Genomic DNA, 24,122 nt, shown 5'->3' with positions numbered 1-24,122 from the left:
CCCATGGACCAAACCTGGTCCACCAGGTGTTCCTATTTGGCCCACATGTCATTTGTGACATCAGGTGTGAGGCAGATAGAGACACGGCTGCAAAAAGCTGAACTGAACTCCTGGCACATCAGCTGATGCATAAAGAGTTCAATCCTCCTTTGTGTAGCATCTCCCCCAGTGGGCAAACGTTGACAGGTGGGCAGCACAAATGACCTGTCAAAAGTTGGCTGCTCAGGGCAGTGGAGATAAATATGTGGCCCACCAGGCCGAAAAGGTTCCTCCAACCATGAGGTAGGCTATTCTCTGCAGCATAGCAACCACAGTTCTGCCACCTTACCTTGGTGTTGGCGCATGCTGTCCCCTGATCATAGTCTTTGTGCCCGGCCTTCTTGTCTAGCTTGGTCCACAAAGCCTTGGCACTCCAGTAGTTGAGGCGAGACTTGAGTTTGTGATAGAACTGGAGCTGGCCAGTATGCTCCAGTCCCAGGTGTCTGCAAAGCGCCTCAAAACTTCCCAGCACCTCTTTGCACTGCTTGGCATGGAGGAAAGTGTCAAAGAGCGAATGAGACAGATTGGACTGCTCCCCATTCTGCTGGCTCATCCTCCTGGGAACTCAGGGGCAAAGAAGAAGCCTGGAAAAGAAAGAAAGCAACAGGTGAGCATCAACAGCTCCGGCTCCTTGGAGAGATCAGGAATTTGGCATTGCAAGGCAACACCCAGCAGCAAGACATAACTCCTTGCTTCTAGCTGCTCCCCCTTAGGAGATGAAGGGGAATGCAACATACCTATCTTTTTACACCCATATGCAGCCTTATACATAGGTCCTGTTCAGGAGAAGGGTTATGTCTGAACTCAAGACATGCTCAAGCTTAGACATGAGAGCAAATGCATGCAGTATGAGCAGATGCAGAAGTCTGAAGGCAATGTGTCTTGTCTGAGCTATTCCAGGGGTGGGGGAACTCTTTGGCTTGGCAGGCCAGATCTTTATCTTCCCATACCCCATGGCCCAGCTTAATAGATGCAAGAGAAACAGCGAGCACACCAGCTGATTGACAGGTGGGCGTGATATGGGGGAAATGGCCCCATGGGGCCAGACTGGACCCCTGCCTAGCCAAGATTGGCTCACGGCCTAGAAGTTCCCCACCCCGAGTTACAACAACAACAACAACAACAACAACAACAACAACAACAACAACAACACTTCTAGCATCTAGAGGTCAGATGTTAACTGTGATAGGTATATACAGACTATCAAATACCAAAGAAACATATTTATGCATTTGAAAAGCCCCAAGTCATATTTAGCACAGAAAATGGAAAGAACATAAAAACATATGCTTATTCCCAGTTAGGGCGCACATTTTGCCCTCAGCAGCATTAGGAAAAATCCAAGCTCTACCTCCAAGCAAAGGTCTGTCTCCTTTCACAGACAAGGCCAACAGTCAGTGTGAAAATGTTGCACACCATGGTTGACTCATGCATGTCGGGCCCAGAGAAATAGCTGGGAAATTATCTGAAGTGGAAAAACACCACTTCCTTTTCCCCTAGTCCATTTGCATCCCACCCGCCAAGTCTGGACTACAGAGTATGCATGAAAAGTCTTAATTCAGGCTTGCTTTGTGCTAAACAGCAGATCTACAGAAGACTGGAGGTTACACAAGATTTGGCTGCTCTTTGACTTTCTTAATCAATATTAATTCTGGAATGCAAGATATACAGACTTTAGCAAAGAAGGCAGGAATACAAGAGACTGTAGCAAAGAAGGAAACTGATGAAGTGATTAATCTGCACATGTGTAGTGATTTTCAAGAAAGGAGTCTATATATTTCTAACAAGAATGTTATGGGCAGTTGATATACTTGTCCTGCTGCAGCTTATTCATATTCAGGAGAAGGAGGAGTGATGTGTTTACCTGCTGTCAATGATACAGCTGTAATTTGGAAGCACTACAAAGCAGCCTGCACATTTTTCTAACCGCAGCCCTAAGTTTCCTAACACAGTGACTAGCTCGGCGTTCTGTACTAATTTCCCCCAGCTTCGTGGTTAGCAACTTCCTGTGCACCCACTCAACCACATTTGTTGCTAAAGAAGACTGACACAGGCTGGGAAATTTCCTTGCAGTGTCTAAAGAGAAAGGTGACTTCTTTCTGGTTTGCAGAAGCCAATGTGCACACACATCTCATATATATATATATATATATATATATATATATGCAGGTTTTGGTGTCCTCGGGTGTCTTCCCGTGTAAAAGTTGGGGTGTCTAGGCGACGTTTCGACGAGGTCTCACTCGTCATCTTCAGGCTGGTGCTTTCGGCTTCTTGTTACTGGAACAGAGCAGGATCTCAGTGTTTGAGTTCCTATAAATACTGTTGAGGAGGTGTGGCCTCTAATGTTCTTGGGCAGAGAGGAAGTTCCCAGGCTAGTGTGCCTTTTCTTCTTTTGTTTCTTAATTACTTGAGGGATATCTTGAGTGATTTCTTGAGTTGTATCCTGAGTACCACTTAGGTGGGTCATTAGGTGTGGATTAGTTGCTAAAGCCTTTGTGTCTTGACCTCTTGAACTTTGTGAAGAGTTTTTCTGGGAAGATGGTTGTACTGCATTTTGTTGTGCTCTGGCTTGGCTTCGTGTATAGGGGCGAGCTGTGGTTTTGTGGTCTGTGCCAGCCAGATCTGTGTAGGGATTGCAGGGGGGTGCAGCATCCGGAGGTGCCACCATGGTTTGGCTACTGGATGGTATCTGTAATTCATCTGTGGAGAGGGTCTGGGTTTGGGTCTGGTGTGGTTGATTGGTGATGGCGTTCTGTGTGCCTCTGGCTCTGGTGTCAGTTTTTGTGGGGAGGGCTAATTTCCAGATGTCTGGCAAGCGGGATGTGTCGTCACGCTTGTTCATGTTGTGAGGGTGTTTCTCTATCTCGATGGCTTCCATGATTATTCTCTTGTGGTGATGTTCCATGTTAAAGAGCAATTTGGAATCTGCAAAATTAATTTCGTGTCCTGTTTCTTTCATGTGTTGGAAAAGAGAGGAAGTTTTTTCTTCTTTTTTGACGGCATTCTTGTGTTCTGCGATACGTGCATTTATTCGTCTGTTAGTTTGTCCAATGTACGTGGCTGGGCAGACTTTGCAGGGTATTTCATAGACCCCTTGGTTTTCCAACTGGATTTTATCCTTGGGGTTTCTGAGGATATTGGCTATTTTTTGGTTGGTGCAAAAGGCTGTTTTGATATTGTGTTTATGGAGGATTTTGCTAATTTTATCTGTAGTGCCCTTGATATAAGGAAGGAGGGCCATGCCATTGTTTTCTTCTGTGTCTTGGTTTTTGGGGGGTGTTTCTTTTTGGATTAGCTTCGTAACCCTGTTTTGCTGGTATCCATTGGCAATTAACACATTTGAGAGATTCTGTAACTCAGTTGTCAAGTGGTTACAGAATCTCTCAAATGTGTTAATTGCCAATGGATACCAGCAAAACAGGGTTACGAAGCTAATCCAAAAAGAAACACCCCCCAAAAACCAAGACACAGAAGAAAACAATGGCATGGCCCTCCTTCCTTATATCAAGGGCACTACAGATAAAATTAGCAAAATCCTCCATAAACACAATATCAAAACAGCCTTTTGCACCAACCAAAAAATAGCCAATATCCTCAGAAACCCCAAGGATAAAATCCAGTTGGAAAACCAAGGGGTCTATGAAATACCCTGCAAAGTCTGCCCAGCCACGTACATTGGACAAACTAACAGACGAATAAATGCACGTATCGCAGAACACAAGAATGCCGTCAAAAAAGAAGAAAAAACTTCCTCTCTTTTCCAACACATGAAAGAAACAGGACACGAAATTAATTTTGCAGATTCCAAATTGCTCTTTAACATGGAACATCACCACAAGAGAATAATCATGGAAGCCATCGAGATAGAGAAACACCCTCACAACATGAACAAGCGTGACGACACATCCCGCTTGCCAGACATCTGGAAATTAGCCCTCCCCACAAAAACTGACACCAGAGCCAGAGGCACACAGAACGCCATCACCAATCAACCACACCAGACCCAAACCCAGACCCTCTCCACAGATGAATTACAGATACCATCCAGTAGCCAAACCATGGTGGCACCTCCGGATGCTGCACCCCCCTGCAATCCCTACACAGATCTGGCTGGCACAGACCACAAAACCACAGCTCGCCCCTATACACGAAGCCAAGCCAGAGCACAACAAAATGCAGTACAACCATCTTCCCAGAAAAACTCTTCACAAAGTTCAAGAGGTCAAGACACAAAGGCTTTAGCAACTAATCCACACCTAATGACCCACCTAAGTGGTACTCAGGATACAACTCAAGAAATCACTCAAGATATCCCTCAAGTAATTAAGAAACAAAAGAAGAAAAGGCACACTAGCCTGGGAACTTCCTCTCTGCCCAAGAACATTAGAGGCCACACCTCCTCAACAGTATTTATAGGAACTCAAACACTGAGATCCTGCTCTGTTCCAGTAACAAGAAGCCGAAAGCACCAGCCTGAAGATGACGAGTGAGACCTCGTCGAAACGTCGCCTAGACACCCCAACTTTTACACGGGAAGACACCCGAGGACACCAAAACCTGCATTCCTGTACCCGTGAAAATCTACGAAAGCATATATATATATATATATATATATATATATATATATATATATATATTTACTAACCATGGAGAAAGAGCTATTTCCTTCTTGCCTTCTGCCCACAGAAAGGATAATAAAACAGTTGACTGGTGTAACATCTGCTAATGAAGTTTCTTTCAAGTGCTTTGCATATCTTCAGGCATGCATTGCATGGAGAAAGTTGTCTTTCACTGAAATCAGTCAGCTTTCCTTGCCTAGAATGCTGACTTCTTAGCACCAGGGCATTAATTTATTTTTTTACTTAATGCAGCTGTGAAGTCAGTGGGCAGCCAATTTGATCAAGGAAGTGTTTTTTGGTGCAGGTGTTTAATCCATCTGCCCCATGTTTTCCTGATTGAACTTGCCCTCCCCAAGATGCCTATTTGCTGTGTGTGTGTGATACAGGAACTTGTATCATGCCAGTATTTTTCTCTGAATGGAAGAAATAGCAAGTGTGTGTGCGCGCGCGCATATACACACATCTGTGTGAGAGCAATTTAGAACAGGCAAACAGTGCTGGGATAAGTAGTTAAAAATATTCACCTCTGTGCTTCTTCCCTAATCAAATTAGCAGTCACATATTCCACGGCTGCATTTAGTTAAACATTAAACATTGCAGCTCTCATGTCATAGAAGGTGGTGAACTCTCATTAGTTAAAGGTTTTTAAGCAGAGGCTGGACAGTTACCTATCAGTGGTGGTGTGGCAGTGGATGTCCCGCTCTGTTTGTGAGTCCTTCCAACTCTTAAGATACGTTTTTTCTAATATATGTTTCATCTTGTACAAACATCTTTATGCTCAGTGTTAACAGCTGAGCTGTACAAAGACTCTGGGCTTGAAAGCTATGTCCACTACAGAGTTTGTAACATTTTTGTTGGTCCTTAGAATGCTTTTACCCAACTGTGGATTTTGGAATATTTATTGTGAACCAACATGGCTCCCTTTGCTTTTTTCACAGATCTCCAGAGTTACTCCACATGAAGCAAAAAAGGGGGAGGTTGGTTGGTGGTGGCATCATAGCACTCAGCCAGAACAAACCCAGTGTGATTTCTCATGGTATGGCAAAGAAAACATCAGGCACATGTCCTCTTTCTGGATTTCTTGGATAAAGATATGAAGGAAATAATTTGATTTAGTGCAAAAAAATTCCCCCACATGAGATGCACAGGCCTCTCCCCAGAGAGGACATGCAAGAGTTACCCTTTAACACATTACCCTGGGGTGTTGGGGGTAGTAGGCCATGAGGTGGGGGGACACATAATGCTCCCTCTAGGGTAGCTTGTCCACCTTTGGTCCTCACCCTGCACTCAGCTCTGATCTGTGACTCCTAGAAGCTGTCAGCATGCAACAGTGACCACACCCCAGGAAACAGCTTCAACTGGCCAGCTAAACCAGGTGAGGGTAGCTGATGGGTCTCAAACCCTCTGTGAGTCAGGAATTTCCCCTGCATGTGAAGAAAGGCTTCCGTGGCTTGAGCGGATGAGACCAATAGGGGGTCCAACAGTCAAGAAGGCGGTTTCTGCATGTGCTGTAGGGTGCAGGTGGGACTCGTCAACCAGGGAAGGTAGCTCAACTAGGAGAAGGAAGACTCTGATCTTAAACCTCTGCCGCCTTGCGGGATATCTTTGGAAGAAGACAAGACTAACGGAGTAAACCCTACACAGATCCGGAGTGGAGTTCCTAAGGCATTTGGATGGCACCTTGTACACCTCCTTCCGGCAATTCCTGCAGCCAAGCTGGTGCCAAACATATTGCTCTGCTTTCCTCTGGACCGTATCAGCAAGGCAGGGTGTGTGTGTGTGTGTGTGTGTGTGTGTTGACTTCTGGGCATTCCAGGACCTACACACTGCCCAGGCTTTAGCGCTGCTAATGTAGTGGTTTGACCTCACCCCTAGAGGCGCACTCCATTGTCCCTTGAGACAAACGTATACCAACCCTGGACATGCACACATACAAAGAAAGTGCATTTCACTGACACTTCCTGATTACATGCAAATGTTTGCAGAGTTTGTCAAGCATGCTGTTTGTCATGGGAACCACTTTTACAAATCTCCAGTGTGTCACATGGTTATTCCCTCAAAATGTGGGGGCGGGGGAGGATTATTACATCATTCCTGCCTTCCTTCCCACTTCCTCTGTTCTCTATCTTCCAGACATGAAATACACTGGGGTCTGGCAACCCAATGAGTTCCTCTCTTTCAATCATTTTCTTCTGGCAGGAGTTACGCTTTGGCTATGGTTGGTAAGGAGGATTTGAATATATAACATTGAAAAGTGCTCTGTGCTGCAAGATTTACTCAGAAGTACACCCAGTGGTGTTTACTGCTGGAAAAGTATGCATGAGGGTACAGGCTAGCCCTAGAAGCAACAACATCAAAAAGAAAAAGATTTTTTTTTAAATGCTAACCGTTACATTTCAAACATTTGGGATTTATAAGCCTATGCTGACATCAACCAGAACTGGAAGCTGTTTCTTATACAGTGAACACAAAGGACAATGGCAACCAAGACTATAATCCCTCCCCATGTATGATTAAGTCCTCCTCATTCCCCAGTGAGGGTCATGTAAGGCAGGAAACTGTCTGGGTACATTTGACTTGTAAATTAAACAGGGGGGTGGGTGGGTATGGAAGGAACCAACAGCGCCAAGTATTAGTAAACAGGATATTAGCCAGGAGACTCGCTACCTAAGGAAGTCTTTGAGGGCTGTTTCAATGCCCTCTCCTTTCAGTCCTTGAAACTTAAAGATTAAGTATCTTCTGACACTTGCAATTTGAAAGCATACGTCTCACATTTTGAACACTTGGTGATCGAGACCCCAACCGCCATGCAATAAATTTCGCTGACTGTGGGGAAAAACACCCACCAAAATTTTGAAACAAATTTGTGAAACGAGCTACCTTGTTAGTGAAAACACACAATGGAAGTTACCTTAAAGACAAAGAAATATTTTACGGCATAAACTTTTGTGAATATTTCAGCAAATCTTGTTTTCCTCAAAACTTTGAATCATGACAAACTATATGCTGCCCAGGCTTAATCAGTAACTGTCTTTGCCAGTTGTTTGAACAGCATATAGGACCCTTTCCCAGAGACTCTTTCCCAAGGTTTCAACTCGGAAATATTTGAGATACACACAAAATCTGGTTGCATTTAACGGAGTCATCCTGTTAGCGCAAGGACCTCCTCCTATGCAATAGGGTTTCTTGTCCCACTCCATTCCCTGTGCAACCCACCCTACCACTGCAAAAAAAGATTTTTTTAGAGGGGCACAGGAGTTGCATAAGAAGAAGAGAGAAGAGGAAGAGGAAGTACTATTGCACAGGTGGAAATTCTTGCGCTAACTTTGTTGGCTACATCCCATCCCCAGACCCCAAGATCACCATCTGAGGTCCTTCTTCATGTGCCTCCTCCACAAGAGGTCCAGAGGGTGGCAACACAAGAGCGGGCCTTTTCTGCAGTGGCTCCCCATCTGTGGAATGCTCTCCCCAGGGAGGTTAGTCTGGCAGAGAGGCCAGCAAACTTTTTCAGCAGAGGACCAGTCCACTGTCCCTCAGACCTTGGGGGGGGGGCAGACTATATTTTTTTGGGGGAAATGAACGAATTCCTATGCCCCACAAATAAGCCAGAGATGCATTTTAAATAAAAGCACACATTCTACTCATATAAAAACACACTGATTCCTGGACCGTCCGCAGGCCAGATTTAGAAGACAATTGGGCTGGATCCGGCCCCCGGGCCTTAAGTTTGCCTACCCATGGTCTGGCACTTTCATTATACACCTTCAGGCGCCACGTGAAAACGTTCTTCAACCAGGCCTTTGGCTGAATAACATCAGATATACTTTCAAATGTATCGTGAGAGGGGAGATTATTGGTTTGTTTTTTTTATCTTATTTTTGTTACATATTTTGCATTTTTTATATTGTGGTTTTGTGATGTAAACCGCCCCGAGATCCACTCAGGTGAAGTGGAGTGACAGTAATCATATAATCATCACAGCATACAACATTGTGCTGAAGCAAAAAGCCTTGGGCAGTGCTAAGAACATCTCAGAATCCATTCCCCCACCCACCCACCCTTGTGCCAATAGCACTGATATAGAAAAACCTGCTTTAGAGACAAAGGCAGAGATCAAGGAAGACACTCAAGAACATTAACCAATTGCACCTTGGAATTATTTATGTAATATCCTAAGCAACCAGATGGTTCCTTAACCAATGAGGAAATGCTTGCGCCCTCAGACAGGCAGGCTCAGCGTAGCTTGTTTAAAGGCTCTGCAGCACTGACTGCATCAAGCAATGTAGAGAGAGGCCTGGAGATACCATTTGTGTCTATCAGATTCTGTCTCTATTCAATATACAGTGGTACCTCTGGTTATGAACTTAATTTGTCCTGGAGGTCCGTTCTTAACCTGAAACCATTCTTAACCTGAGGTACCACTTTAGCTAATGGGGCTTCCTGCTGCCGCCACGTGATTTCTGTTCTCATCCTGAGGTAAAGTTCTTAAGCCGAGGTACTACTTCCAGGTTAGTGAAGTCTGTAACCCGAAGTGTTTGTAACCCAAGGTACCACTGTATTCTGAAGAGACTCAACTGGACCAATAGACTGCAGGAGCAGCAATCTGACCTGAAAACGATCTGTTTGCCAATACTGCACACATAAGCAGGAAGACACAAAGAACACTGCAGATATTTGTCTTCATCGTGCCTCCATCCTGCAACCACTGTTGAATAGGGCTGTCTAAAGCCTCAGACACCCTGTGTGCAGCTTGATTTCCAGGGCTGCCAAACACATGCATTTGTTTTGAACTTCTGCATGCTAAATGCCTTTGAAAGCCACACCCCTACTCTGAGATCATTCCAAATATTTTGAAACTTCACAGTGACTCCTATGCCCCCCACATCCTTGTGCTTTGCATTCACCACTCTGATGGGAAAGAACTGCCAGCCCCAGACTGCATACTCACAGCCCTCTCTTCACCCACAAGCATGCACTGCACAGGGGAGGAACAAGCCCTGACACTGGACTCCTCAGCCTCTGTAGGTGTGAGTTCAAAGAGAAGATTAAAGGAGTAAGTGATCCTGCTAAGTGATCTTGAGTAATTGCTCCCAGACAGGAAGAGAGGATTGAAGCAATGACCTTCCAAATCCCAAACCACTGCCTTAACCAAAGAAGGAACCTATCTTTTCAAAAGCACGCAACAGCATTACACACAAACAAAAACCTTCCCCAATGCAGTGCAGGATTGAAAGAAGCTTATGCAGAGAAATAAACGGACTGTGCACCTCTCGGCTACTACACATTTCATCAGAGAACCTGCATATCAAGCGTGATTACACAACTGGCATGATTACACACCTAGTTGTGTGACTCACATTTACAACAGACATATAAAAAAAAAATAACACAGCACGCCACTAAGATGCAGACTGGGCTATCTTCCACTTTGGTGGCCTTACAAAAAGCTAACTTCAGTCCAGTCCGAAAGTCGTTTCTCCTTTAGCCAACCCTAACCTGCTTTTATTTTTGTGCAATTAGTGCAGGACATTGTGGGAGAGGGATAAGAGGCTGTGTATGCACTATACATTTAAAGCACATTACTTCCCCCCAAATAATTCTGGGAACTTTACGCCTCACACAGCTATCATACCCAGTACCCATATCAAACTACAGTTCCCAGAACACTTTGGGGGGAATAATCAGCTTCAAATGCACTGGGGGAGCAGAGTTTAAGATAAAAGGATACAGAGTCTGTGGCAATACCAGTTCTGAGCTATCAGTTTCTTTTGAACCAAGCACTCAATTATGGGAAGCTACGTAACCCCGCACATGCCCATAGAATAGATATTAACAGGGGGGTTTTCTGGGGAATGGATATAATGATGCCAAGACATATTTACAGTGGAATCCTTTTGATGCTCATAAAGTATCATAAAGTGTTGAATAATCCAGAAGGTAAAGAAACATCTCTTAAAAAAAAAAAAATCGTTTAGCACCCATTGCTCACTCTAGGATTGCTGGTGCAACCATAGTCTAGATCAGGGAAAGGGAACCTGTGGCCCTTGCAGTGTTGTTGGACTCCAACTTTCAGCAGCCCCAGCCAACATGGACAACACGGACAGGAGCTGTCATTCATCAACATCTGGAGGACCACAGGTTCCTCACCCCTGATTTAAGGGGGAATGCCACACACTCTGGAGTGGGGTGAACACCACTTTCCAGGGCAGAAGAAACCACCAACAGGACCTCTGTCATGCCTAGACTGAGCTTCAGTTTAGCTACCATTTCTTCACTAAACCTACCCAGAGCTTGATTTCAGTTTTGCAAAAACAAACATCCAAATCCTTCTCTCTGTTATCGCTTGGAAATTCACCACCCAAACTTGTTTGCCTGCCTGCCTGAGCTTTATTCCCCATCTAACAGATTACAAACTTGTTCTGGGACTGTATTACAAAATATTTCATCTTTAGTTTACCCACGTTATGAAGCAGTGTAGACAATACCCTTCTCTGGTGAGTGGTAGGAGGGAATGATGGAAGACTGACCACTGACTCTAGACCAAGGACATCATCATGAATCACAGCAATTAGCAGGCTTTCAATTGACAATTTCACAAGATCTGGCCATAAGAGATGCCAAAACACCCACGTGACAGTGAGGTGAAGGAGAATTAGGGTGCTTTGGGACAGGAGGGGGGGGCATAACACAGTAAACATATTCTTCTGCTATTGCAGATGGATTGTTTGGGTGTTTTTAAAAAGCATATAGGATCCCCTCCCCAAGGGTAAATCCAGGTTAAAAGCAGGGTGAGGAATACAGGCTGGTATTTTGATGCCAACAATATTGCATGGAAGCTGCAAAATTTTTTTTAAAAAAAATTGCAACCATGAGGAGTAACCATTTCACAATGGTTGGTAGACCCTTTGTACAATGTTACTTCCTTACTGGAACAAACCCTGAGGTGCTAGGAGCAATCTGAATACAAAGTATTCCGGTCTGACCTAGGAAGACATTTAAAAGAGTGCTAAAAGGCATAATTAATTATTAATCCTTGGGCAACGAAAGCAAAACAGAAGAGGTGGCACAGGATGGTGCCGGAGACTTTGCACTGTAAACTGCACCTGTCTACCATTTGCTTCGGACATTCTGCACTAGACTGCAATTCCAAATATCACGTTTCCCTAGTGTTCTGTTCAGCCAATCATACTTAGGAAAATTGCATTCTTTCCCAGACTGGAATCATGCTATTCATGAATATACCAAGTAGAATGGAATGTGGCTCCACATATATTAACTGGTGCCCGTTAGATATTTTTTGTCATAATTAGTGACCAGCAACACATCCCTTCCTCCCATGCCCATACCACTTTATGAATTGTTACAAACATTGAAATATGAAGCAAATGGTCCCCACAACCTTATCCCCCTGCAGCAATGTCCTTATTTTATTTTAAGTTTTCCAAAAAAAAGTGTTCACATCCCCAGCACTCTTCTCCGGTGACTGCAATGAGTATCAAGCTGGCAATATCAAGGAATATACCAGGAGAGGGGTACACTGCATTTGTGTAATTTCCAAGGGCCACAGAATCATACATTCTCTATCTCTTCATACCTGGTACTGCACTGGTGCCCCATAAGAGGCCTCAGAAAGTGCTGCTAACACAGCAAAAACAAAGCAAGAGGCAGCAGTTACAAGTTCCTAGTCTCTGCAGCCACAGCAGGCGCTGTGATTCTCTAGCTTTTTGCTAGAGCACTCCATTGTCCCTCAATACAGCAGACAGATGCCAACATAGTGTACACACATGACTCAATAACACTAGTGATGTTCACCCCATTCAATCAATGATATGCAGTCAGATATATGAATGCCAATGTCTAGATCACACCAAGAAAGTCAACCAACATAATATGACAACTTAATGCAGATGCAATAAGGCAGGCTCCAGATGTTTTGGACTACAACTCTGATCAGCCTCAGCCAGCGCAGCGATTCCGGCTGTGGCTGGTGGGAGCAGTAGCCCCAAACATCTGGAGGGCAAGGCTGCAATAAGCTCATGCCGGAAGAAAGCAAAACTTAAGATCTTTAAGAATTTCCCATGCAATCAGTGAAAGCATCACACCAACTTAGAATCATAGAATCATAGAGTTGGAATAGACCACAAGGGCCATCGAGTCCAACCCCCTGCCAAGCAGGAAACACCATCAGAGCACTCCTGACATATGGTTGTCAAGCCTCTGCTTAAAGACCTCCAAAGAAGGAGACTCCACCACACTCCTTGGCAGCAAATTCCACTGTCGAACAGCTCTTACTGTCAGGAAGTTCTTCCTAATGTTTAGGTGGAATCTTCTTTCTTGTAGTTTGGATCCATTGCTCCGTGTCCGCTTCTCTGGAGCAGCAGAAAACAACCTTTCTCCCTCCTCTATGTGACATCCTTTTATATATTTGAACATGGCTATCATATCACCCCTTAACCTCCTCTTCTCCAGGCTAAACATGCCCAGCTCCCTTAGCCGTTCCTCATAAGGCATCGTTTCCAGGCCTTTGACCATTTTGGTTGCCCTCCTCTGGACACGTTCCAGTTTGTCAGTGTCCTTCTTGAACTGTGATGCCCAGAACTGGACACAGTACTCCAGGTGAGGTCTGACCAGAGCAGAATACAGTGGCACTATTACTTCCCTTGATCTAGATGCTATACTCCTATTGATGCAGCCCAGAATTGCATTGGCTTTTTTAGCTGCCGCGTCACACTGTTGGCTCATGTCAAGTTTGTGGTCAACCAAGACTCCTAGATCCTTTTCACATGTACTGCTCTCAAGCCAGGTGTCCCCCATCTTGTATTTGTGCCTCTCATTTTTTTTGCCCAAGTGCAATACCGTATTTTTCGCCCTATAAGACGCACTTTTTCCCCTCCAAAAATGAAGGGGAAATGTGTGTGCATCCTATGGGGCGAATGCAGGCTTTCGCTGAAGCCTGGAGAGCGAGGGGGGTCAGTGCGCACCGACCCCTCTTGCTCTCCAGGCTTCAGGAAGCTATCCGCTAGCCGTGGGAGACCCAGCTCTCCCAGGGCTAGCGGAGACCTTGCCGGGACCCAGAAGCTTGGGGCGCGCTGAGCTCCGCACGCCCCAAGCTTCGGGATTAGCGCAGCAGTCCGCTAGCCATGAGAGAGCCGCGCGACGTCGCGGGGCTCTCCCATGGCTAGCGGAGACCTTGCCGGGACCCAGAAGCTTGGGGCGCGCTGAGCTCCGCACGCCCCAAGCTTTGGGATTAGCGCAGCGGTCCGCTAGCCGTGGGAGAGCCGCGCGAGGCCGCGGGGCTCTCCCAGGGCTAGCGGAGACCTTGCCGGGACCCAGAAGCTTGGGGCGCGCTGAGCTCCGCACGCCCCAAGCTTTGGGATTAGCGCAGCGGTCCGCTAGCCATGAGAGAGCCGCACGACGTCGCGGGGCTCTCCCACGGCTAGCGGAGACCTTGCCGGCACCCAGAAGCTTGGGGCGCGCTGAGCTCCGCACGCCCCAAGCTTCGGGATTAGCGCAGCGGTCCGCTAGCCGTGGGAGAGCCGCGCGAGGCCGCGGGGCTCTCCCAGGGCTAGCGGAGACCTTGCCAGCACCCAGAAGCTTGGGGCGCGCTGAGCTCCACACGCCCCAAGCTTCGGGTTTAGCGCAGTGCTCCGCTAGCCCTGGGAGAGCCGTGCGGCTCTCCCACGGCTAGTGGAGGCCTTGCCGGCACCCAGAAGCTTGGGGGCACTGAGCTCCGCACGCCCCAAGCTTCGGGTTTAGCACAGCGCACCTGGGGGGGAAATAAATTTTTTCCCCTTTATTTCCCCCCCAAAAAACTAGGTGCGTCCTATGGACCGGTGCGTCCTATGGGGCGAAAAATACGGTACTTTACATTTCTCCCTGTTAAAGTTCATCTTGTTTGTTTTGGCCCAGTTCTCTAATCTGCCAAGGTCGTTTTGAAGTGTGATCCTGTCCTCTGGGGTGTTAGCCACCCCTCCCAGTTTGGTGTCATCTGCAAATTTGATCAGGATGCCCTTGAGTCCATCATCCAAGTCGTTGATAAAGATGTTGAATAAGACCGGGCCCAAGACAGAACCCTGTGGCACCCCACTAGTCACTCTTCTCCAGGATGAAGAGGAACCATTGACGAGCACCCTTTGGGTTCGGTCAGTCAGCCAGTTACAAATCCACTGAGTGGTAGCATAGTCAAGACCGCATTTTACCAGCTTCTTTACAAGAATATCATGGGGCACCTTGTCGAATGCTTTGCTGAAATCTTAATTTAGCCATGTGAAATGTAAAGCCATGTGAAATGTAAAGCCTTTTAGCATTATCAATGGGACAGAATGTGCTGATAAGTGTGGAAGGAGAATAGCCAGGGAGAATGTGTTGATGCTGCAGAAAACATTGGATATATAGGTAACAAAAGGATGCTTTTGCACACACATTGGAAAGCAGTTGAGGAAATGGCAGGACTTCAATGCAAGTTACTTGTCACTTAAAAAAAAAAAGCCTGGATGAGCCCTGCACATTGGATTTGTACAGTGCTGAAGAATAAGGTCTTTCAGAATAATGAAATCACAAGAAGGGTAGAAGTTGCTGGAGGAGCAGGTTGGTCTGTATGTCACAGATTATCCAGTAGGGCAAGCTTAGGATATTTACTGCTTATGCAATCATGCTTTGCATGAGACTTGCAACAGTTAAAAGGGCATGAGCTGAAGGGAAACAAATAGAACATTCTGAACTTTCCTCATCTACCCCTCATACTCTCTGAACTTTTAGGCTTTTCCTCATATTTCCTGCCAGATAATAACTGACAAAAATGTTGAACTTTTGCTGGGTTTGCCTCCCAGTTCATTTAGCGAGCCAGTCTGGTCACAATAGAACTGATGCACACAAACCATCATGCTAAACCAGGCTTCCTCAACATCGGCCCTCCAGATGTTTTTGGCCTACAACGCCCATGAGCTAGCAGGACCAGTGGTCAGGAATGATGGGGAATGTAGTCGCAAAACATCTGGAGGGCCAAGGTTGCGGAAGCCTGTGCTAAACCATAGTTCAGTGTGACATGCACAAACTTGAACTAGCTACAGCATGATTTGTGTTTGCATGCTTCCCCCCTGCTCCTGCACAGTCAGGAGTAATTCAAAAACATTAGTTTGCCATTTTGTCCAAATTGACAAACTGAGGTTAACATTAACTATGGGTTGATTAAAACAAGCCACCTTGTTTAGGGCAACATGTGAGCACACACACACACACACACACACACACACCCCACCTTCCTTCCTATTTCATTTACTGTGTGGAAATGAAGTGCATTCAGTTATAATATAAACACAAAAGAAAAATACTTACAAAAAATGTAGCAAGCTTTCAGTGTAAGAACAGAAAGGACAACATCTAGAGTTCAGAACCCACCAAAAGTTTCTAGTGCTGTATTTCAACTAAAGAACAACCTACAACTTAATTGAGTAAGCTCAACGACTGAAATCCTGGAAGTCTAGATCTGGAACCAAACTTTTGGATTTTTGCTCTCCTCCAGAAGACACTTTTCACATGCTGTTTACTTCTGCTGTGAAAGACCCTCAAGACCACTCTAATGCTCATTCTGTCCTTAATGAAAAAGCCAGCAGCATGGGACAGGCTTGTACAACATGCCTCCCCAGGGAACTAGGCTACACTTTGCATTGTAACAAACAACATCAAGGACTTAACAGACACACTCTTTTCCTTTAGAGTCAGCAAGGAGTTGCACTTAATTGTTTTTTTCCTGCAAGAGAATTAGGCTGCCGTGACAGTTAAACAATTAGAGGTACAGGTGGTGTGAGTAAGAACTAGAGAGAGCCCTACAGCCATCCCTTTTTGTCGTCTGCACATCTGCTGCAGCAAAAGACATGCCACCTGGCTGCTAAAAAAGTAAGGGGCCAATCTGGATTACTTGGGAGCCAGCATCATCTGCAATTTGCATTCATATTTCAGCATTGCACTTTATCAGCACACACACAAGCAGTTCTCTCTGCTTATTCTGTGGAGGTGGCTTATAAGAGGTCTTACACACCAATCTCCCTTTCATAGTCATGCATCCCTAACTAGCTACAAGTAGGTATACAACACAGAAAGAAGTTTTATGGTCCTTCTCCCCTTCACCTTCCACTACCTAGGAGAGCAACATTTCCTGTTTTCAGCAAAGCACCTAGTAGATAGAAGATAAGCTTGACTTCGTTTCAGCAATTAAAATTGCCTAAGCCAAGGAGGAAGTAAGCATGAGAACCAGGAAGTGTAAACTCTGTTAGTCAAGGTGCTGCAGTGGTTATCAAGCCTGCCAAGCACACGTAGGTGCTAAAGGGTGCAGATAGCACATGCACATTATCTGCACAAATTTAGATGTGCCCTAGTTTTATTAAACATAAGGCACTTGCAATGGGGCAAAAGGGGTGGGAGGTCTTGGTTTCGGATGGTCACAAGGCTCAATGATGGAATAGGGCGGGAAGCCCAATAGTTGCATCTTCTCTCCTTGTTGGAAAAATTTAAAATTATACTCCTTGTCTTCAAATTGAGGATGAATGAACTTGGTCACAGGGTTGCCAGTAAGATTGCAGGTGCAGGATAGGCAGAAATTCAGCTGACAACTTTTTCAGGTGTGGAGATGCAGTTAATACCATTTGCCTGAATAGCAAAAGGTGTAGGCAAGATGTTAGGTAAAGGGTAAAGGGACGCCTGACCATTAGGTCCAGTAGTAGCAGACTTTGGGGTTGCGGCATTCATCTCGCTTTATATATTCCGAGGGAGCAGGTCATGTGACCAACATGACTAAGCTGCTTCTGGTGAACCAGAGCAGCGCATGGAAATGCTGTTTAGCTTCCCGCTGGAGCAGTACCTATTTATCTACTTGCACTTTGACGTGCTTTTGAACTGCTAGGTTGGCAGGAGCTGGGACTGAGCAACGGAAGCTCACCCCATTGCAGGGATTCGAACCACCGACCTTCTGATCAACAAGTCCTAGGCTCTGTGGTTTAACCCACAGCACCACCCGTGTCCCAGGCAAGATGTTGGCAAGGGTTAATTTGCTGGAGGCAAGTGCTAATTTGTAGAATTAAAAAAAAATGTAAGACTTAAGTCAGTTTGAAAGCCACATTGTGAATTAACAGCCTCGCTACTAACCCGAGATGCGCAAAGTGCCCATTCTCCACCACCGCCAATGCAGACTTGCACTCTTCGTATTACTTCGGGACTGAAAGAACGAGAAACCGAGCCCTTTCTACCAGTCGTAAAAAGTAAGGCGATGCAAAGACGTCATCTTACACAACATACTCAAGCCAGCTGGAGCTCTCAAAGAACCCCTCCCATTCCCTAGACACGTGGTGTAGAAAGCCGAGCCCGTAATCCAACCAACAGGGATGGTCCAAGTCTCCAAGCCCTCAATCATCAACACCGCAGGATCCAAGAGGATCCCTTGCGAGGTCGCAGAGAATGCTGGGGCGCAGCTCGCAGATCACGCACTTTTTTGGGGCGCTTCTACTGCTACCCTTGCCCCGCCCATCAACTATCAGCCCGGAGTCCTACCCGTCCCCATTGTGATGGGTACCTCTCCCGAGCCCCCAGGGACTAAGATTCCCCCACACTTTTAATGGGGGACACCCGCGCCCTATTATCTCCTGGTTAGTCTCTGCTGCCTTGGAAGGCAAGGGGGGCGGGGACCCCCTCCCAGATCAAAGTTTTAAGCTGCAAGCGGCTCCCTCCTACCTAAAGCTCCGACCGCAGGGGCTTCCCTCTCCTTTGAGCTCCTTGTCCCACGCGTAAGGTCGCTTCTCAAAGCCGTTTCCGCATCCTCTACCTTTCGCGCCCACGGCTCAGCGCATACGCAAAGAGGGCCTAGTTATGACTGGCCGCGGAGGGAGGAAGAAGAGAACAGGGCAGCCGCGCACTCTGTACATGCTCAGAGGGACCCCGGGCTTTGCCATTGGCTCTCGGATTCCAAAGCTGAGCCGCGGCTGCTTGCCACGAACACGCGCGTTTAGACCTATCCGTTGTGCCTTGGCACCCGAGGCGCACGGCAATTCCTTTCTGCCCGCCTTGCCGTTGAGCCAAGCGCGCAGCGATAGCGCCGGTCTCGGCTGGCGATCGAGGGCGCCCCTCGGCTCCGTTTCCACTTTACCTCCTCCTTCCCGGTTGCGCTCCGCTTCTTCCGCCGCCGGGGCTCCTCGGCTTCTCCCCGCTAGGAGTGGCTTGTGCTTAGGCTGCTGGAAGAGACACCCCTCCCCAGCAGAGACTGCTCCCCCCCTTCGCTGCCTTTCTGGATCGGAAAACGCGGCTCAGCTGCTCCCTCGGCTCCGCAGGGCGGAGGAGAGGGGACGGCAGCATCGCGCGCTCGGGCCGCGAGTCTGCCGGAGCCACATAGCCCGGAGGCGGAGCTTCTTGCCCGGGCACTTTAAAAACTCCTTGTGCAGCCTAAAGACGACTGCAGCAGCAAGGAAGATAATAATCCCAAAGCGAGGGTAATACGACCCTTCACTGGGGTTTTTTTTTGGAAAAACAAATAAATGCGCGAATGCTTAGCGTGGGATCCGTTTACAAATGCTGACATAAAGCACAGAGGGGCCTAGGATGTGCAATCCAACTATTATTTTATTTTATTTTATTTTGCCGTGTAGCCGTCACACATGTCGAGTTAAAAGAGAAGCCCGCTTGGCCTCAGGTGTTGCCCATGCGCGCTGCTCCCACCGGAAACGAGTTGCCCCCAAAACGCTCTGCCTGCGGTGCAACGTTTTTTATATCCTACCTTTCTTCCACGGTCCTCAAGCCAGCATGCAAAGGACTCCCAGGAAGCTTCCAGGACAGGCACCGTCGGGATCCCAGATCGGCTTAGTTCCAGCGAGGGTGTTTCATCCTGTGCCCTCCGACTTTATCCGGGACCGGTGGTCTGGGACAGGAAATTCAGCGTCACTTGTGACCAGAGAGCGGGGAGGGGAGAAATTCCTTTAAGCGTTACTTCTTGCCCTTTCCTTAGGGCTGATTCATACATGTGTGGTGGCGGCACAGGAAATGCTATCCTGATCCACTGGATGTGTTGATGGCATGCATGAAGTGACAGCCCACCTCGATTTCACCACACACCGCCTTTTGCTCATCTGTGGTGATGCTTGAGAATTGCAGGGCCTGGGTGTTCGCATGTGCTAGTACTGCGCAATGAAACACATGCATACACAGTGTGTTGGTTGTGTCGCCACAATCAAAAGACAATAGGATATATATGATCATAAATAGCTTTGAAAAGAAAATAAAGCACCTCTGTTTTCTGTAGTGCAGGGCTGGCTTAAGTCATTTTCTGCCTGAGGCAAAGGACATGGTAGTGCCCTCACTGTTCCAGTTACATAAGTCAACAGGACAGCTGAATAATATTTCAACGATGGCAATGGCCTCCACCGCAGTTGACGGCAGCAGGCTAACTATGGGGGTGCTACGGTACAGCTGGCCGTGCTGTGGTGCAAAATGCTACAAGAACATTCAGTGCATAACGTTACAACAAGAACAGGCACCCTATGAAATTAACATGCTATTCAAAAATACAATTGTAGGTTCACCTGTGTCATCTGCCGCTTTCAGCATCAACTTCGTCTGCTGCAAATGCCCCTCTCTTCTCACAGCTTCATATTCCTCTTGGTTATCTGCTCGTTCTCTGCCTGAAAGCTACATTTAGATGGTGGTTTCCTGTCTAGCTGATTTAGTGCCCGACCAGAGGCAGAGGGGAAGTACAGCAAGGAGGGAAGAGGTACCAACTAGCTTGAAGGTTGTATATTTCAGTTCCTGTTTTGTTGAATTGTGTCAGCACCTGCAACAATCTGTTAAGCTCCCAATCTGCCATTTGGACTAACAGCACTCAGCACCAGGGGACAGTCCCCTTAGCCCAATGGCTCTCAGAGGTTGTGGCACGCCAACCTGGTGTGGCAGGAGAGGACGGCAAGTGTGGCAGGAAGATTCAAGGACAATCAATATTTTATTTTAGGAATGATTCAGTAGCTATATTCAGTCACAGTATGATTATGCAGCTGCATTGTTTTATCATTTCTGGATGTCCCATGAACATATTATAAAATTGTTGTGTTCTATGTTCAACTAGGAGTTGTTTCTTTTTGTTTTCCAATAAAAAAATCAGTGCGGCACAAGCAAATTTTCATTCCGGAAGTGTGGCCTAGAGAAAAAAGTCTGACAACCACTGCCTTAGCCCTTGCTGCTGCCAGGTGTGCCAAATTCAGATTGCAGCACCTGAAAACCCCTCTGGCCAGAAGTACAGGCAGGTCTTCTGTGATTGTTTAGCTGCAATTCCTGCATTGCTGTGGGTTGAACTAGATGACCCTTGGGATCCCTTCCAATTCTGTGGTCATCTCTTTTTCTAGTTGGCCATGTTTGGCCCTATAAAAGATTTTGAATCTGTTAACTTTGCTTTTCAAGGGCTGTAGCTCTGGTAAAAGAGGGACACGGGTGGTGCTGTGGGTTAAACCACAGAGCCTAGGACTTACCGATCAGAAGTTTGGCGGTTCGAATCCCCGTGACAGGGTGGGCTCCCGTTGTTCGGTCCCTGCTCCTGCCAACCTAGCAGTTCGAAAGCACGTCAAAGTGCAAGTAGATAAATAGGTACCGCTCCGGCAGGAAGGTAAACTGCGTTTCCGTGCGCTGCTCTGGTTCACCAGAAGCGGCTTAGTCATGCTGGCCACATGACCCGGAAGCTGTAAGCCGGCTCCCTCGGCCAATAAAGCGAGATGAGTGCCGCAACCCCAGAGTTGGTCACGACTGGACCTAATGGTCAGGGGTCCCTTTACCTTTAGCTCTGGTAAAAGCATCTATTTACTATGCAGAAGGTCCAAGCTTCTCTCCTGGTAGGGCTGGGGATGTTCCCTGTACGAAAACCCTGGAAAGCTGCTGTCAGTCAGTGTAGACAGTTCAGTGATACCTCAGGTTAAGTACTTAATTCTTTCCGGAGGTCTGTACTTAACCTGAATCTGTTCTTAACCTGAAGCACCACTTTAGCTAATGGGGTCTCCCGCTGCCGCCGTGCCGCCAGAGCCCGATTTCTGTACTTATCCTGAAGCAAAGTTCTTAACCCGAGGTAATATTTCTGGGTTAGCGGAGTGTGTAACCTGAAGCGTATGTAACCTGAAGCGTATGTAACCTGAGGTACCACTGTACTGAGCTGGTTGGAGGAGTTTCCTAAGAGGCACACAACCTTTGGGCATGGGACTGTTCTGGGTGGAGTAATAATCGTTCCCTCTGTATACAAAACTTGGTGAGCATTGTTGATAGTGTGTGTGTGTGTGTGTGTGTGTGTGTGTGTGTGTGTGAGAGAGAGAGAGAGAGAGAGAGAGAGAGAGAGAGAGAGAGAGAGTCTCTAACAGTCATGCTTTTGAGCCTCCACCACCCATGGTCCCAGATTGCAAGTGAAAGAAGGTGTGTTGTCTTTGCGGGAGAGACACATGTCAATGCTGCTGAAAGGTCATGTTTACTCTCTCCGGGGTTTCTTCCTGTCCTCTGCTCGCATCCTTTCCTGAGGTAAATAGCACCTGTCACATTAAACGACTTCTTACAGGGTTGCCTTGCATCCTTCTTTTAACTTCCCCCCTCCATCCCATGTTCCTAGATAATAAATCCAGCTTTGTTTTGACTTTCAAACGGGGGCAGGAGGCACTGTTCTTCACAAAAGATGAGCACTTTCTTCACCATCCAATTTTATTGTCTTTTCCTTATTGGCGCAATGGCACTTATCGGGCAGAAGAGAGGCGCCCTCTTCTCCTTTCCTTCTTGCAGACCAGCCGTCTACATCCTTACTCAGAAGATCGTCCCACTGAATTCAATGGGGCACACTCCCAAATAATTACGATTAGGATTGTACAGTGGTACCTCGGGTTACATACACTTCAGGTTACATATGCTTCAGGTTACAGACTCCGCTAACCCAGAAATAGTGCTTCAGGTTAAGAACTTTGCTTCAGGATGAGAACAGAAATCGTGTTCTGGCGGCGCGGCAGCAGCAGGAGGCCCCATTAGCTAAAGTGGTGCTTCAGGTTAACAACAGTTTCAGGTTAAGAACGGACCTCCGGAACGAATTAAGTACAGTACTTAACCCGAGGTACCACTGTAGTAGTGAATGAGGAAGTTAATACCCTTTCTCATAGCAATGCCCTTCAGCTGCACTGAGTGGGCATCGGCACCACCTGCTGGCGGAGAGAAATGCTGCGCCACACATCAACCCATCTGTATGCACTACGACTGTGCAACAGCTGTCATGGTACAACAAATCCTTTTCCGTGTTCACGGCTGGGTACATTCAGGAGCAGAAGTTCAAAGCCCCACTCACAGCAGAAGGAGCAGGAGGGCTCCCCAAACACAACAGGGTCGTTTTATCACACTTTGAAGTAATACACCCTAAGGAGGGTCCCCTGGTAAGGCCATCTGGAGGCTAAAATGATCCAAGTTCACTACGGATTCTTTAAAAACGTTTTGTGGCCTCGCAGAGCAATGTTTGCAATGATGTGCTTCTACCATGCTGCTGCTGCTGCAATGCAAACAAAACCTGAGGGCAACCTTTTAAACAAAGGGCAGGAAAACTGCTGACGTGCCTTGTTTGCATATAATGGTAAGCCTAACCATGAGCTAAGTGAACAAGCAAACATGCGAGTGCGCTTTGCTGCTTCCTCCTCCTGCTGCTGCTGCACAACTGACAGAGAAGCCATGGTTTGGAGCAGTGTTTCATGCCAGCGGTAGCAGCAATAAGGAGCTTGTTTTTCCTGGTGAGGGTTGTCAACCTTCTTTCCTCCGGTCACTTAGCAACAGTGATTAAGCGAACAAGCCTCCTGAGCAATGGTGCTGTCTGTTGAGGGCCAAAGTCATGTTTTTTAAAAAGTGAAAATAAAAAATCTGTAGTCCCTGCTGGCTTGGGGCCTGGTACATGCATACCCCCAATACCCTGCTGTCAGCAGCCCTGAGTGAAGCAATTTTCTAACGGTGCACCTGCACAACTTCTCATTCATACTTAGCAATGGCTTGGCTTAGGGTTACTCACAAGCCAGGCCGTAAATATGAGATTCATTTTCAACTGAGCAGCGCTAAAATGAAGTAGCAAGATACAAAGGAGGTCTGAGCCCTATAGTCCCATACTGCTCTCTGGTGAACCTCAGTGTGAACAACGCTATACAAATCTAATGTTCTAATATACCTGCCACTTCACAGGGACTCTGAAGGATATTTAACCTCCAAAGATAGAAGAAATGTCTTAGCTGGAGTTCTCTGCAGAGTTGCAAGCATTATCTCTGTTAGACAATTGTTAGGCTTGTTGGGCTTATGATGAGGCCACCAATAGAGTAGTAGCAGCTAAAATCACCTCTCGGATTCAGATGAAGTCCCGCCTGCAGACCTCTCCAGCTCTTTTCACACCAGCCAGCCTGTTAGAACCACATCCCAGGCAATGTTCACTGGTCACACATGAAACAGGGC

The 24,122-nt window shown here is 46.8% G+C and overlaps 1 protein-coding gene across 5 annotated transcripts in view; it reads right to left on the bottom strand.

The window, feature by feature from the left end:
• Positions 1-20,296, bottom strand: part of MICAL1 (microtubule associated monooxygenase, calponin and LIM domain containing 1) — a 52,202-nt gene extending 31,906 nt beyond the window's left edge. Inside the window, exons 1-3 of one of the 5 annotated variants that reach the window (XM_028733940.2) lie at positions 20,219-20,296; positions 19,417-19,557; positions 329-623 (exon numbers count right to left, since the gene is read on the bottom strand). In XM_028733940.2, the coding sequence (XP_028589773.2) occupies positions 329-592 (264 nt within the window). In that variant the 5' untranslated portion in view covers positions 593-623; positions 19,417-19,557; positions 20,219-20,296. Of the gene's footprint in view, positions 1-328; positions 624-17,798; positions 17,935-18,380; positions 18,721-18,792; positions 19,067-19,416; positions 19,658-20,218 lie in introns of those variants that run through there. The other 4 variants (XM_077928852.1, XM_028733939.2, XM_028733942.2 and 1 more) reach the window with 4 other exon arrangements.
• Positions 20,297-24,122: the final 3,826 nt, after the last annotated feature.

Source organism: Podarcis muralis, chromosome 5 (genome assembly GCF_964188315.1).
Source record: "Podarcis muralis chromosome 5, rPodMur119.hap1.1, whole genome shotgun sequence".
Taxonomy (NCBI): Eukaryota; Metazoa; Chordata; class Lepidosauria; order Squamata; family Lacertidae; genus Podarcis; species Podarcis muralis.
Note: the sequence above shows the minus strand (reverse complement) of the source record. Positions and strands in the feature narration are given on the sequence as shown.